Source organism: Microcaecilia unicolor, chromosome 1 (genome assembly GCF_901765095.1).
Source record: "Microcaecilia unicolor chromosome 1, aMicUni1.1, whole genome shotgun sequence".
Taxonomy (NCBI): Eukaryota; Metazoa; Chordata; class Amphibia; order Gymnophiona; family Siphonopidae; genus Microcaecilia; species Microcaecilia unicolor.
In genome coordinates this window covers 186,240,843-186,254,211 of record NC_044031.1, presented here as the reverse complement: position 1 = coordinate 186,254,211, position 13,369 = coordinate 186,240,843, and the positions used below count along the sequence as shown (strand labels likewise).

The window sequence follows — 13,369 nt, the reverse complement described above, 5'->3', positions numbered from 1 at the left end:
GTATTTGTTTTTCCCTAAACTGGTAGCTGATGCACCGGAAAGAGATGTGCGGCAATATTTCTGACGTTTTTTGAGACATACTTTTACAGTCTCCACAAAGCGAAGTTAAGTGATATGGACTTAAACAATGTAAACATATATTGTGATGGTCTATAATAGAAAGTCTGCATGCACAATTAGAACAGCGTTGTGAGGGTCCATAATATAAAGTTTGCATGTGCAATTGGAACAGTGTTTAAGCCAGGTTTGGAAAGAGATATAATGAAAACTTTCATTGCGAAAAAATTATAAAACAGTACTGAAAGGACAAATTAGCGACACAGGTCATTTTGCAACCACAGACTAAATAAAGCTGAGTAAGGCGGCGTGGTTGTCTACTATATCTACTCTGTATTTAGGCAGGAAGTTAGGGAAGTGCACAGCAGGCTTTTAAGCTTGCAGAGCTTTTGGAAGGACTGGGTCTGTCATATCACTGTGACATCAATTCAACTGTGTGGCCACAAGATCTTCTAAGTCCATGGAGAACCATATGCATCAGCCCTGATGTCTTCCTTCTACCCTACCGTACCCTACCCCTCCCTTGACATAACTTCCTGTTTCCACAGGGGTGGGCAGAGGGAAGGTGAAGAGGCTGATGCGAGTAGTGTTAGGTGAAATGCTGTCAGTATTCAGGAGGGGGAAATTGCCTTTAAAGGTAGGCTGGAGGGGAGGGGCGTGCCAAACCAAGTTGGCTCAGGGTGCCATGGTCCCTTGAGCCAGCTCTACACATGCTAATAGTTTGCTTTTTGCTTGAATATTGTATTTAGCAATTTTTCCATTTATTTTCGATTTTCTCCCTACAATGTTGTGGACTTGATTACATGACTCATATCTTCTTTAATATACTTATCTTTGAATAAGATTTTCCTGAAACAATTCTCTATATATTTCCTTACAAGTGATTAATCTGTGATTTATTTCAAAACTTTCAATAAATATAAAATTTTAACAAAAAGAAAAAACAACAAAGTTTAAAAACATTTTTTGGGTGGAAGTTTTCAAAGCTGACTGGCAGAAAGAATGCCAGTGTTTATTTAAATATGATCACAATTTTGAACAACTGCCATCACTGAAATACTGAAAGTGATGTGTAGCTTTCTGAAAGTGAGTTATATGCCAGTACAGTTGGTTCTATTTTGAGTTAAAGTATAATATTAACATATTTTGCCTCCAGGGTGTTATTTTATATTAGGAATGCTTTGACTCAGTACCGTGTTTACGGACGATGAGCCTGCAGATTCAAAAGTAAACCCTGTTGAAGTCATTGTGTGAAAGGGATGGCCTGATACAAGATGGTGCTTATCAGTATTAGTAAGATATATATCTATAAAAACTCAAAAGTATTGGAAGGACACTCAGACAAAATTATTAAAAAAAAAGATTGCACCAGCTGTGAGTACCCCGAATGGATATAGCTATGGATATGGTCCTCACGTACTAGGTGCATTTTTTCAAGTTACCAGAGGACTTTTCTGAGACATGTTGACGAAAAAGACAACTGTGAAATCAAGTGCCCAAGGCCCGAGTATTAATTGGCGAATATGAAAAAAGAAATAAAACTTAAAAGGTGTACAAAGACATACCTAAAGAAATATATGACCGCAACAGAAATCGAGAAAATGTAAAAAGAATAGTTATTTTGACAAGGCGAGCTATGTGATGTGCCTCAGTAGCTCCAAGGAAAAATGAAGACTAAAGCAGTCTTCACAAAATATCTAAGCTGTAGAACCATTTTCCCCCATGTTGAACTCCTCTGGATACCGCACTGATCTATAAGGACTTGATACACTCCTTGCCCTTGGAAAATATAATTAAATTTGGGAACAAAAGATTCAAGTCAATCTTCTACCACTGACACTATTTATAACTTTTGGCAAGTCATTTTCTCCTGCTGCCTCAGGTTGCCACTGAGTGGCCGATGCAGAAACCCATGCGAAAGAGCCACATACCAATGGCTGAGTGTGCAGCTTCTACCACAAGGTTAAAAGAGAAAATATTCTTCTGCACTGAACACCTATATGCCCTTAACGCATGCATACACCTTGCAGTAACCATGTGCCTCTGCATCAGCCTCCGAGATTATTTACTCTTTGGTGGCAGGGATTCATTACACCTATAAGAAACTTGTTGTACTGAAATAATACATACATATGTTTCAGATCTCAAAAGCAGCAGATACAAGATTAAAGTAGTCAAGAAGGATTTATGTGCTTTGTTTTGAAATATTAAAAAAAAGAAAAAAAAAAGAAATTTACCTCTGATCCCAAACGGCTATCTGCTGACATTCGACAAAAGGCTAGCAGTGCTTGATGGAAAGCTGGAGATAACTTCCTGGAAGGACAAAACAAAAATATTAAAAGAAAAAACAATTTTTCTCTATAGTACTCTGAAGGTGCTCTGATCTTGTGAACAGTTCTCCTTCAAAGAAATTTTATTCGTATTTCTCACTCTTGTTTTATTTAAAAAAAGCTTAGAAATACATAAGATGACTTCTGAGCTATGTAAACCAAACACACATTACATAGTAACATAGTAAATGACAGCAGAAAAAATGTGAGTGACTCTCATTGACAGCGGGAGCCCCATGTTCTATTTCCTACATCCTTATTTTGGTTTATTTAACCATTCTTCATCAACAACAGATAGTGTGGAGGAGTGGCCTAGTGGTTAGGGTGATGGACTTTGGTCCTGGGGAACTGAGGAACTGAGTTCGATCCCCGGCACAGGCAGCTCCTTGTGACTCTGGGCAAGTCACTTAACCCTCCATTGCCTGCCGCATGGAGCCTGCCATGAGTGGGAAAGCGCGGGGTACAAATGTAACAAAAAAAAAAAATAATAATAATCTTGTGTCTGAACTTATGTTGTGCTCACATGTATCATTTTAACAGGATTTAGGTAGGTAAAAGTTCCATAAAGTGGGAAGCCCTGAGTTTGTGAGTATTAGATATCTAATATAATCCTTCTCCAGTTGCAGAAAATACATACTTGCAAGATATGATGCAAAGTTCCTTATGGAAGTCTTCACACCCTTATACATTTTTACAATTTAAAAGGCATGAGAAAGTGAAATGGAAATGGCATGTGGCAAGAGGGATAAAGCATGGTAGAGTGAAGAGGGTGTGTGAGTAGACAGGGCAAGAATGGTGAAGAGGATGTAAAAATGTGTTTGATGAATGGCTTGGTGAAGGTGCAAGCCTGAAGGCAGGGAAAACAGCATGGAAGGCAGTAGAGTGGTACAGATTCAACACTGACACAGTGTGTGAGGAAAGATGATGGTAAAGTAGAAAAAGTATGGGGGAGAGATAGGATAGGGAATGAAGTAAATAAAAGAAGGACAAAACATGTTGGCATAGAGGAGGGGGACAGTTTGGACGAATGGAGAAGAGGGGATGCAAGAATACGGAGAACAAACAGAATGAAGGGTTTTATGATTGTGAGGGAGAGAGCACCAGTAATTACAGAAGAAAGGACGTTGAGCTTGTCAAAACATTATTTTTATTCAGCAAATTAACGGCTTATGCAGTGCAGTCTGATTGTCTTTGTAATGGCCTGCAGGTTTTTGCAGAATTTCCAACAGAACTGTATGCTCACCCGTGACCAGTTAACGTGTACATTCACTGTCAGTGTATTTCAAGCCATTATGGACTAGATTCTATAATGGCATCTAAAAAGAGATCTGTGCCGAACCCCCCCCCCCCCCCACAACTTAAGTGGTATTCTAAGCCGCACCTAAAGTTCAGCGAGGTTTATAGAACAACACAAAAGTGAAGAGGTCGTTCATGAAGTTAGCCGATGCAATTTGCACCAATGAAAACTTAGTGCAAATACTCGTGCCTAAATTTACGTGTTGATCACCCATATTCTATAATTACACATGTAACTCAAAACCACTCCGAAATGCCCATGCTTAAATTTAAGTTCGTAAGTTCCAATTAAATCTAATTAATGCCAATAACTGCTTGCTAAAAAGACAACTAGCACTAATTGGCTCATTATTCTATTAAATTGTGCAGCAAATCAGAAAATGTGCAGAAATTTATGTGCACAATTTTTGGCGACTTTTATAGAATCAGGGGGTATATGGATTATGTTGGGATGAAAATTCCTCTAATCACCCAAAACCTATCTATATACTAAAAGGGCATTTGGAGGACAGAGAAGTAAGATTAGTATCGTGGGGATTTTCAGGAGATATAGGCTTGTTGAATAGCAAGCCTAAATTAAATGTGTAGTAGTGTCGCGAACCACATTCAAATATATTGCGTGCCACAGACTGTGTGTAGTAGCACTCAATATCAGAATAAATATTGGTGCCAGAGTTCAAATACAGTGATGACATCACTGAAAATTCACCCCTTGGTGGTCATTTATGCACCAATAGAAACTGGTGATCAAATGAGTACTCATGGTAGTCACAGGTCACAAATATTCAGTTCAACTGAGTTACAGTACAGTATATTACACCATTACCATGTCCAGCAATTTTTATACAAATACATAAACACACAATTACTAACCTATTAGGTTTATCAAATTGTACTGCATCTTTACTCATTTGAGGAATCGCAGTCATTTTTTCTTTTTGCTTTCTGCAGAGCGGGTGTTGTGTTTCCTCAGTAAGAAGCCTGGAGTCCATTTCACTTTCAGCTTTTTCAGCAGCTACAGAACCCTTTGATTCTTCAGATTTTCTGTTATTATCGCTATCTAAACTCCTGATCTCAAGGTAATGCCCATTATCTTCCATATGTTGGCATGGCACCCTATCCAAGGAACCAGGAACTACAGTACTAACCACAGGAGTAACTATACTTTGCTTCTCGAGGGCATCTAGTTCACTGAAAAGAGAACAAGAAAATAGATAATGATTTTAAGTTAATTTCTTTAACTTAAAGAAGCTGGATATATACAACATTTCAAGCTTTGACAATAGCTGAGTTTCCCATCTTTCTTCTCCTTTGTTATAAAAATGTTGTAAATGAATCAAATGTTAAGCAGCCATTTTAGAAAGGAAGGGGACCATCAAGATTAATAGGAACATGGAGCCTGCCAGCTAACTTTCACCTTGTCTCATTAGGTTTTGTCATTTTAAATAGATTTTCATACATATTCAAGGATTTCTAGAAAGGTGAAAAAAAAAGGAGCATATTCTCAACTACTGATTCAGCATTTCAAGGTGATCTACTGAATCACACCCTACAAAACACACAGACTCCCCTAGATACTTCTCCCTGCTTTGTCCTACCTTCTGTTTGACAGCTATACTGGTACCACAACCTGATCCCATCTCCGGGATCACAATTGCTCAGAGGCTGTATGGAATCTGTTTCAGGTGCCCTTACAGCTATCTGGGTCAAAACAGATTAACAGAAAAGGGAAAAACAATTCAAACAAGGCAGCTCCTCTTCTCCAACATTCTGCTGCCCCAGCAAGACCTGCCACCTAGAAGTCCAAGAGACACACCTGCCCCCAACAGTGTGCGTGTGTGTGAATATATATATATATATATATATATATATATATATATATATATATATATATATATATAATAATTCTCACCACCAACATTCTAAATTAGCTGCCTGTGTCCGTGGCTCCTGGAGTTGCTGAGCTAGGCTCCGTAGCCAAGCTGACGTCACTCACAGCTGCTTCCCAGGCAGGGGGAGGAGTAGGGAAACACGCGGAGCAAGTTGCTCCGCGTGTTTCCCTACTCCTCCCCCTGCCTGGGAAGCAGCTGTGACTGCGCTGCTCAAACACCCCCTCGGTGCATCACCCAAGACCCACCCCCCCTGGCACATCAAACACCCCCTCCCCCCGCGAAGCACATCAACCCCCTCGCCACCCGCAGCTGCCACTGGTAACGCTGTCTGGCCGCTGCTGCTTCTCCTGTTGAGCAGCAGCGGCCGCTACAAAAAGAAAAAAAGCCATAAATGTTTTTAAACATCAAGCGCGGCACCACAGACAGCCACCAGGCATTGGCTGTCGGCTCTGCAGCCGCTCCTCCTCTCGCCTCCATGTCACTGCCCCTGGAGTAAGACCCAGGAGGAGCGCAGCGACATGAGAGGCAAGAGGAGGAGCGGCTGCAGAGCCGACAGCCAATGCCTGATGGTTGTATGCGGTGCCGCATTTGATGTTTAAAAACATTTATTGCTTTTTTTCTTTTTGTAGCAGCCGCTGCTTCTCAACAAGAGAAGCAGCAGCGGCCGGACAGTGTTACCAGTGGCAGCTGTGGGTGGCGAGGGGGTTTGATGCGCGGGGGGGGGGGGGGGGGGGGGTCGCTGGACATGGGTGGCTGGAGGGGGGGCAGGGGAGAGGGAGGTGGGGAGGGGGTCCTGAGACCAGAGAGGTGGGGGTGGGGAGGGGACCCTGCAAGAGGGGGGGGGGGGCACACACTCGCTGTCTCTCACATACACTCTCTCTGACACACTCTATTTCTCTGTCACACACACACAGTCTCACACACACAGACACTCTGTCTCTCACACAAGCACACACATACTCTGTCTCTCTCTCATTCTCTCTCTGACACACATACACTCCATCTCTCACATACACTCTCTCTCAAACATACACACTCCGAGGAAAACCTTGCTAGCGCCCGTTTCATTTCAGTCAGAAACGGGCCTTTTTTACTAGTGTGTGTGTGTGTGTATATATATACATATATATATATATATATATATACATATATATATACACATACATATACATACACATAATCACACACATACATATACAAGAGACACACCTGCCCCCAACAGTAAATAAATTATATATATACTACTACTACTACTTAACATTTCTAGAGCGCTACTAGGGTTACGCAGCGCTGTACAGATTAACAAAAAAGGGCAGTCCCTGCTCCAAGGAGCTTACAATCTAATGGGCAAAATGTCAAGTAGGGGCAGTCTAGATTTCCTGAATAGAGGTATGATGGTTAGGTGCTGACATTGAAGAGGTGGGCTTTGAGCAAGGCTTTGAAGATGGGCAGGGAGGGGGCCTGGCATATTGGCTCAGGGAGTTTATTCCAGGCATGGGGTGAGGCGAGGCAGAAAGGGCGGAGCCTGGAGTTGGCGGTGGTGGAGAAGGGTATTGACAGGAGGGATTTGTCTTGAGAACGGATGTTACGGGTAGGAATGTAAGGGGAGATGAGGGTAGAGAGGTAGGGAGGGGCTGTAGATCAAGTGCATTTGTAGGTTAAAAGGAGAAGCTTAAACTGTATGCGGTACCTGATCGGAAGCCAGTGAAGTGATTTGAGGAGAGGAGTGATATGAGTGTACCGGATCAGGCAGAAGATAAGACGTGCAGCAGAGTTTTGAACGGACTGAAAGGGGGATAGATGGCAAAGTGGGAGGCCAGTGAGGAGTAGGTTGCAGTAGTCAAGGCGAGAGGTAATGAGAGAGTGGATGAGAGTTCGGGTGGTGTGCTCAGACAGGAAGGGGCGAATTTTGCTGATGTTATAGAGGAAGAAGCGACGGGTCTTGGCTATCTGCTGGATATGCGCAGAGAAGGAGAGGGAGGAATCAAAGATGACCCCGAGGTTGCGGGCAGATGAGACTGGGACGATGAGAGTGTTATCAACAGAGATAGAGAGTGGACGGAGAGGAGAAGTGGGTTTGGGAGGGAAGACAATAAGCTTGGTCTTGGCCATGTTCAGTTTTAAGTGGCGGTTGGACATCCAGGTCGCAATGTCGGCTAAGCAGGCCGATACTTTAGCCTGGGTTTCTGCAGTGATGTCTGGTGTGGAGAGATAAAGCTGGGTGTCATCAGCATAAAGATGGTATTGGAACCCATGGGAGGAGATTAGGGAACCCAGGGAGGAGGTATAGATTGAGAAAAGAAGGGGTCCAAGGACAGATCCCTGAGGAACTCCAACAGAGAGCGGGATGGGGGTGGAGGAAGAACCCTGAGAATGTATTCTGAAGGTACGGTGAGAGAGATAAGAGGAGAACCAGGAGAGGACAGAGCCCTGGAACCCAAGTGAGGACAGTGTGGCGAGAAGTAAGTTGTGAGTGACAGTGTCAAAAGCGGCGGATAGGTCGAGGAGGATAAGGATGGAGTAGTGACCTTTGGATTTGGCAAGGAACAGGTCATTGCAGACTTTAGATAGTGCCGTTTCCGTCGAGTGTAGGGGGCGAAAGCCGGATTGAAGCGGATCGAGGATGGCATGAGAGGAGAGAAAATCAAGGCAACGGCAGTGAACAGCGCATTCAAGTACCTTGGAGAGGAAGGGTAGGAGGGAAATGGGGCGGTAGTTGGAGGGACAGGTAGGGTCAAGTGATGGTTTTTTGAGGAGTGGTGTGACTACTGCATGCTTGAAGGTGTCAGGGACAGTTGCAGTGGAGAGAGAGAGGTTGAGGATATGACAGATGGGGGGGGGGGGGGGTGACAGTAGGAGTGATGGTGTTAAGTAAGTTGGTGGGGATGGGGTCTGAGGAACAGGTGGTGCATTTCGAAGAGGAGAGAAGATAAGCGGTTTCCTCTTCGGTGATAACAGGAAAAGAGGAGGAGGAGGCCTGGGCTGGTTGGTTGAGGGAGTGTGTTATAGGGTGAGGAGGAGGAGAAGATGGTTTGGTGGTGAATTCGAGGTTGATTTTCTGCACCTTGTCACGAAAGTAGTCCGCCGGTGATTGAGGAGAGAGTAAAGGGGGTTGGGGTGGGAGCGGAGGGCACTTTGAGAAGGGAGTTAAGGGTGGCGAAGAGACGACGGGGGTTAGAGCTGAGGGAGTTAGTCAATTGGGTGTAATAGTCCTGTTTGGCGAGGAATAGGGAGGACTGGAAGGAGTATAACATGAATTTATAATGAATGAAATTGGTATGGGTGCAAGATTTCCTCCAGAGGTGTTCAGCCGATCGGGCGCAGGAGCGAAGGTATCGGGTGCAAGGGGTCAGCCAGGGCTGGGGATTAGTACGCCTTATGGGACGGGAGATGGACGGTGCAAGGGCGTCGAGAAAAGAGGAGAGGGTGGCATTGTAAGTGGAGATGGCTTTGTCGACAGACTCGGAGGACATGATGGAAGGGAGGAGATTAGAGATACTAGAGGATAAGGTGGGAGGGTCTACCGCATGGAGAGTCCTAGAAGTAGTGGTTAGTATTGGGCGGGACTGAGAGGGAGGGTGATGAAGTGTGAAGGTGATCAGGTGATGGTCGGAGAGAGGAAGAGCTGAGGCACAGAAATTGGAGGGTGAGCAGGTAGAAGAGAGGACGAGGTCAAGAGAGGCCAGATTAGTGAGTAGGGGTGGTGGAGCTCAGTTGGAGGTTGAAGGAGGAGGTTAGAGTGAGGAATTGAGAAGCGTATGAGTCGGAAGGATTATCAGTGAGTATGTTAAAATCACCAAGAATGAGGGATGGGGATGAGGGCTCAAGAAAAACGAAGAGCCAGGCATCGAAGTCGGTAAGGAAGGCAGGGAGGGACTTATCAGGGGGGTGGTAAATGACCAACTCTGAGTGGCAGCGGGTAGAATAGACGGATGGAGTGGACTTCGAAGGATGAGAAACAGTGAGACTGTGGTAGGAGGAGAGGTTGAAAACTACAGGAGGGCGAAAGTAGTAGCCCAACGCCGCCACCGCGGCCAACTGGGCGGAGAGAATGGGAGAAAAGATAACCACCGTGGCATAGGGCCACGACTGAGGCAGAGTCGTCAGGGGTGAGCCAGGTTTCAGTTAGGGCGAGCAGTTGAAGGGAATGGGAGATAAAGAGATCGTGGGTGAAGGAAAGTTTGTTGCAGACTGAGCGTGCATTCCACAGGGCACACGAGAAGGGGAGGGAGGAGGGGGGGAGGAGGGGCATAGAGATGAGATTGGAGATATCGCGGAAACGTTTGCATGGATGAAGCGAGGACGAGGACCGGTGTGGGGGACCTGGGTTGGGATTGATGTCTCCCGCGGATAGCAGAAGGGGAAGCAAGAGTGCAGAGGAGGGTGGGGGAGGTAGGGCGACGACGGCGGGGTGCACTTAAGAGGAATGGGGAGGGATTCATGGCAGGAAGGAGGTGTTGAAGGTTGAGAGCTAGGAAGGAGGAGGACAGTAAGGATGGTGAGGTGGGGGACGGGGGTGGGTAGGGTATTGGAGTAGTGAGTAGGATGGGAGAGGACATGGATGGGCAGTGAGTTTGTGCGGTATGCGGCGGTCGGAGGGGGAAAAGAGTGGGGAGGGACAGGGCAAGGAAGAAAATGTTTATGGGGGCCATAAGTAGTGACTGGGTATTTACGGGTGCAAATGTAGAGACAGAGATAGGTAGTTATTGCAGGCTGGGAGGCAGGCGGTTGTTGATGGGCCGACAAGCAGGCGGTTGAGAGGCAGACAAGCAGGCAGGCATGAGGAGGTGATAGGCCAGCAGGCAGGTTGATTGGCTAGCAGGCAGGCGGGAGCAGGTGAGTGCGGTGGAGAGTACATTAGCAGGACTGGAACAAGCTGGAATGGCTTGGAGCAGAAGAGAACAGTGCAGCAGTATTGGAGCAGGCTGGAACAAGCAGGAGCAGACGGACTAGAGCGAGCTGGATCAGGCGGACTGGAACAAGTTGGAGCGGATGGACTGGAACGAGCTGGAGCAGATGGACTGGAACAAGCAGGGAGAAGCTGGATCAGGCGGACTGGAACACGCTGGAGCAGATGGACTGGAACAAGCAGGGAGAAGCTGGATCAGGCGGACTGGAACACGCTGGAGCAGATGGACTGGAACAAGCAGGGAGAAGCTGGATCAGGCGGACTGGAACACACTGGAGCAAATGCACTGGAACAAGCAGGGGGGAAGCTGGATCGGCGGACTGGAACGAGCTGGGATCAGGCGGATTGGAACACGCTGGAGCAGATGGCCTGGAACAAGCAGGCTGGAGCAAGTGGACTGGAACAAGCAGGGGGAAGCTGGATTGGCAGACTGGAACAAGCCGGGATCAGGCGGGCTGGAACGAGCCGGGATCAGGCGGGCTGGAATGAGCCGGGATCAGGCGGACGAACACGCTGGAGCAGATGGACTGGAACAAGCAGGGGGGAAGCTGGATCGGCAGACTGGAACAAGCTGGAGCCTTTGGGCTGGAGCAAGCAAGCAGGGAGAAGCTGGATCCGGCGGGCTGGGGCAAGCTGGAGTAGCTGGGCTGCTACACTCGCTGCCTTCAGAGCATCAGAGCAGCCAAAGCGTTCGTGGAAGTCTGCCCTGCTACAGATCCATTGTGCTTTACCTCGATTATATATATATATATATATATATATATATATATATATATATATATATATACAGCTTAGGATAAGACTACAATTTCCGCCAATATGGGCCTGATACTCAATTAATTATATGAAGGTATGATTATATGAAGGTATGGTGCCAGAACACCTTAACATCTACTTTAAAGAAATGCAGGCACAAACAAGCAAAAATCAGACATTCGTTTAAGTATAACTTACGTACTGTTTTTAGTTTTGTGAAATGCCTTGAATTTACTTTGTTAAAAAAATATGTTAATAAACATACTTGTCTCTAGCAATGCTACTTGCTCATACACACACACAACTTGAAGTATGGCGCCTCAAAAAGTGCTCATCAGAAAACTAATGGGCATAGTTAATTCTTATTTAGTGTGTACAGTTTTGAATAACTGCAACCCCCAAAACTTGTCAAACAAAAATAACATGGATCAAAAGCAAATAATGAATCATCTCATTTTAAAACACATACCTCTCAAGCTTTTGGATTTGTCCCATCAATGAAAGTTTCTCACTGTTCAATAACATAATTTGGTCTTCTAGCTTAATTATTATTGCTTGTTGCTAAAGAGGAAAACAAAACAGTGGAAAAGAGAATTTAGCCACAATCCTGCTAGTGTATATTATCAAATTTAAAATCTGTGTACATATTAACAACATAGTAAATTTTCATATCAAAAGAAAGACTGAAAGTGGTATGTCCATTTATACCCCACATTATCCAGAACATACTCGAGTTCAGTGTGGCTTACAATAAATCAAACAGGCAAGGTTTACAATATCGTAAACAAAATATCAAGTAAGAGCAGATTAGCACAAATAAGATACAAAAAAAGAGCTATATGCCTGAAATAGACTCCCCAAGCCGGTACGTCAAGCTCCATCTCCAGCCATCTTCAAACCTAGGCTAAAGGCCCACCTTTTTGATACTGCTTTTAACTCCTAACCTTTACTCACTTGTTAAGTTCTCATATTTTATCATTCCCACCTTAGTTATTCCCTTATCTCTTTGTCCTGTTTCTCTGTCCTAAATAGATTGTAAGCTCTGTGGAGCAGGGACTGTCTCTTCATGTTCAGTGTACAGCGCTGCGTACGTCTAGTAGCGCTTTAGAAATGACAAGTAGCAGTAGTACATAATAAGTAGTTAAAAAAAAGTATTTTACTTGGTTGAGAAATTTTATTATAATGGAAATATACTTTGGCTAGTTGGCATTAGTTAAGGGATGAATAAGGAAAATGTCTGAGTCAACTATGAATACGAACATCAACAGTTCCAGCAATATTCTTTTATACGATCAATTTGTTGGTTAAAAATCTTTAATGTATTGATTCGTTCTGTATTAACTGTTTCATTGTCTCACCCCTCGCCCCTCCCCCCACACCTCAGTACCAATCCCTACATTGTTGCGTGTTATATTTCATGTCTGAGCAACTCCTAGTTTTGTGGGTTTTTCTGAAAAACATCCTACTTCAGATTACAAGAGTATCTACTTAAGCTGAAGCTTTTATGAACCCATATGAAAATAACACATAAAAAGTATATACACAGTGGAGGTAATTTCATTTCAGAGTGCCTTCGTGAAGTCCAAAAAGACGCCTACTTTGTAAATACAATCAGAAAGAATCCAACCTGTTAGCATAAGTTCACAAAATAGTAAAAAAGAGCTATCAGGGCAAATGGTTCACAAAATTTTACCGTAAGAACAGGACCAAAATATTTTTTGGAGGAACAATTTTTAAGGTTCAAAGTGATTTATATAAGGATAATCAGTCTGCACCAAGTAATGCTGTATCAGTCAAATACTTGACTGTTTACTCAACTTAAAAATACTGGGGACATCACTTGATCCTAATATACCTTTTAAACACCTTTAACTAAAAAAACAAAATGTCACAATAAGTATTTAGCTAATATCTTGCATGAAAAAACACAACAAAACTATTTTTTGTTTCATTCAAATGCAAAACAAAGATCACTATATCAGACACAATGTTTAATAAGAACAATTATTACTGGATACCCCCCCCTCCCCTCCCCAAAATGCAAATTGTTCTTGTGCACTATTCTCATTTTTCCCTGTGAAGACTGACATGAAATGCCTCAGAGGTTATCTAGCAACAGAATCCATATA

The 13,369-nt window shown here is 44.1% G+C and overlaps 1 protein-coding gene across 2 annotated transcripts in view; it reads right to left on the bottom strand.

The window, feature by feature from the left end:
• The window catches only part of RELCH (RAB11 binding and LisH domain, coiled-coil and HEAT repeat containing), a 447,561-nt gene that overhangs the window by 323,230 nt on the left and 110,962 nt on the right, over nucleotides 1–13,369 (bottom strand). For both annotated transcript variants that reach the window (XM_030203226.1, XM_030203234.1), the window contains exons 7-9: nucleotides 11,710–11,801; nucleotides 4,557–4,874; nucleotides 2,295–2,370 (exon numbers count right to left, since the gene is read on the bottom strand). In XM_030203226.1, the coding sequence (XP_030059086.1) occupies nucleotides 2,295–2,370; nucleotides 4,557–4,874; nucleotides 11,710–11,801 (486 nt within the window). The remainder of the gene's footprint in view (nucleotides 1–2,294; nucleotides 2,371–4,556; nucleotides 4,875–11,709; nucleotides 11,802–13,369) is intronic.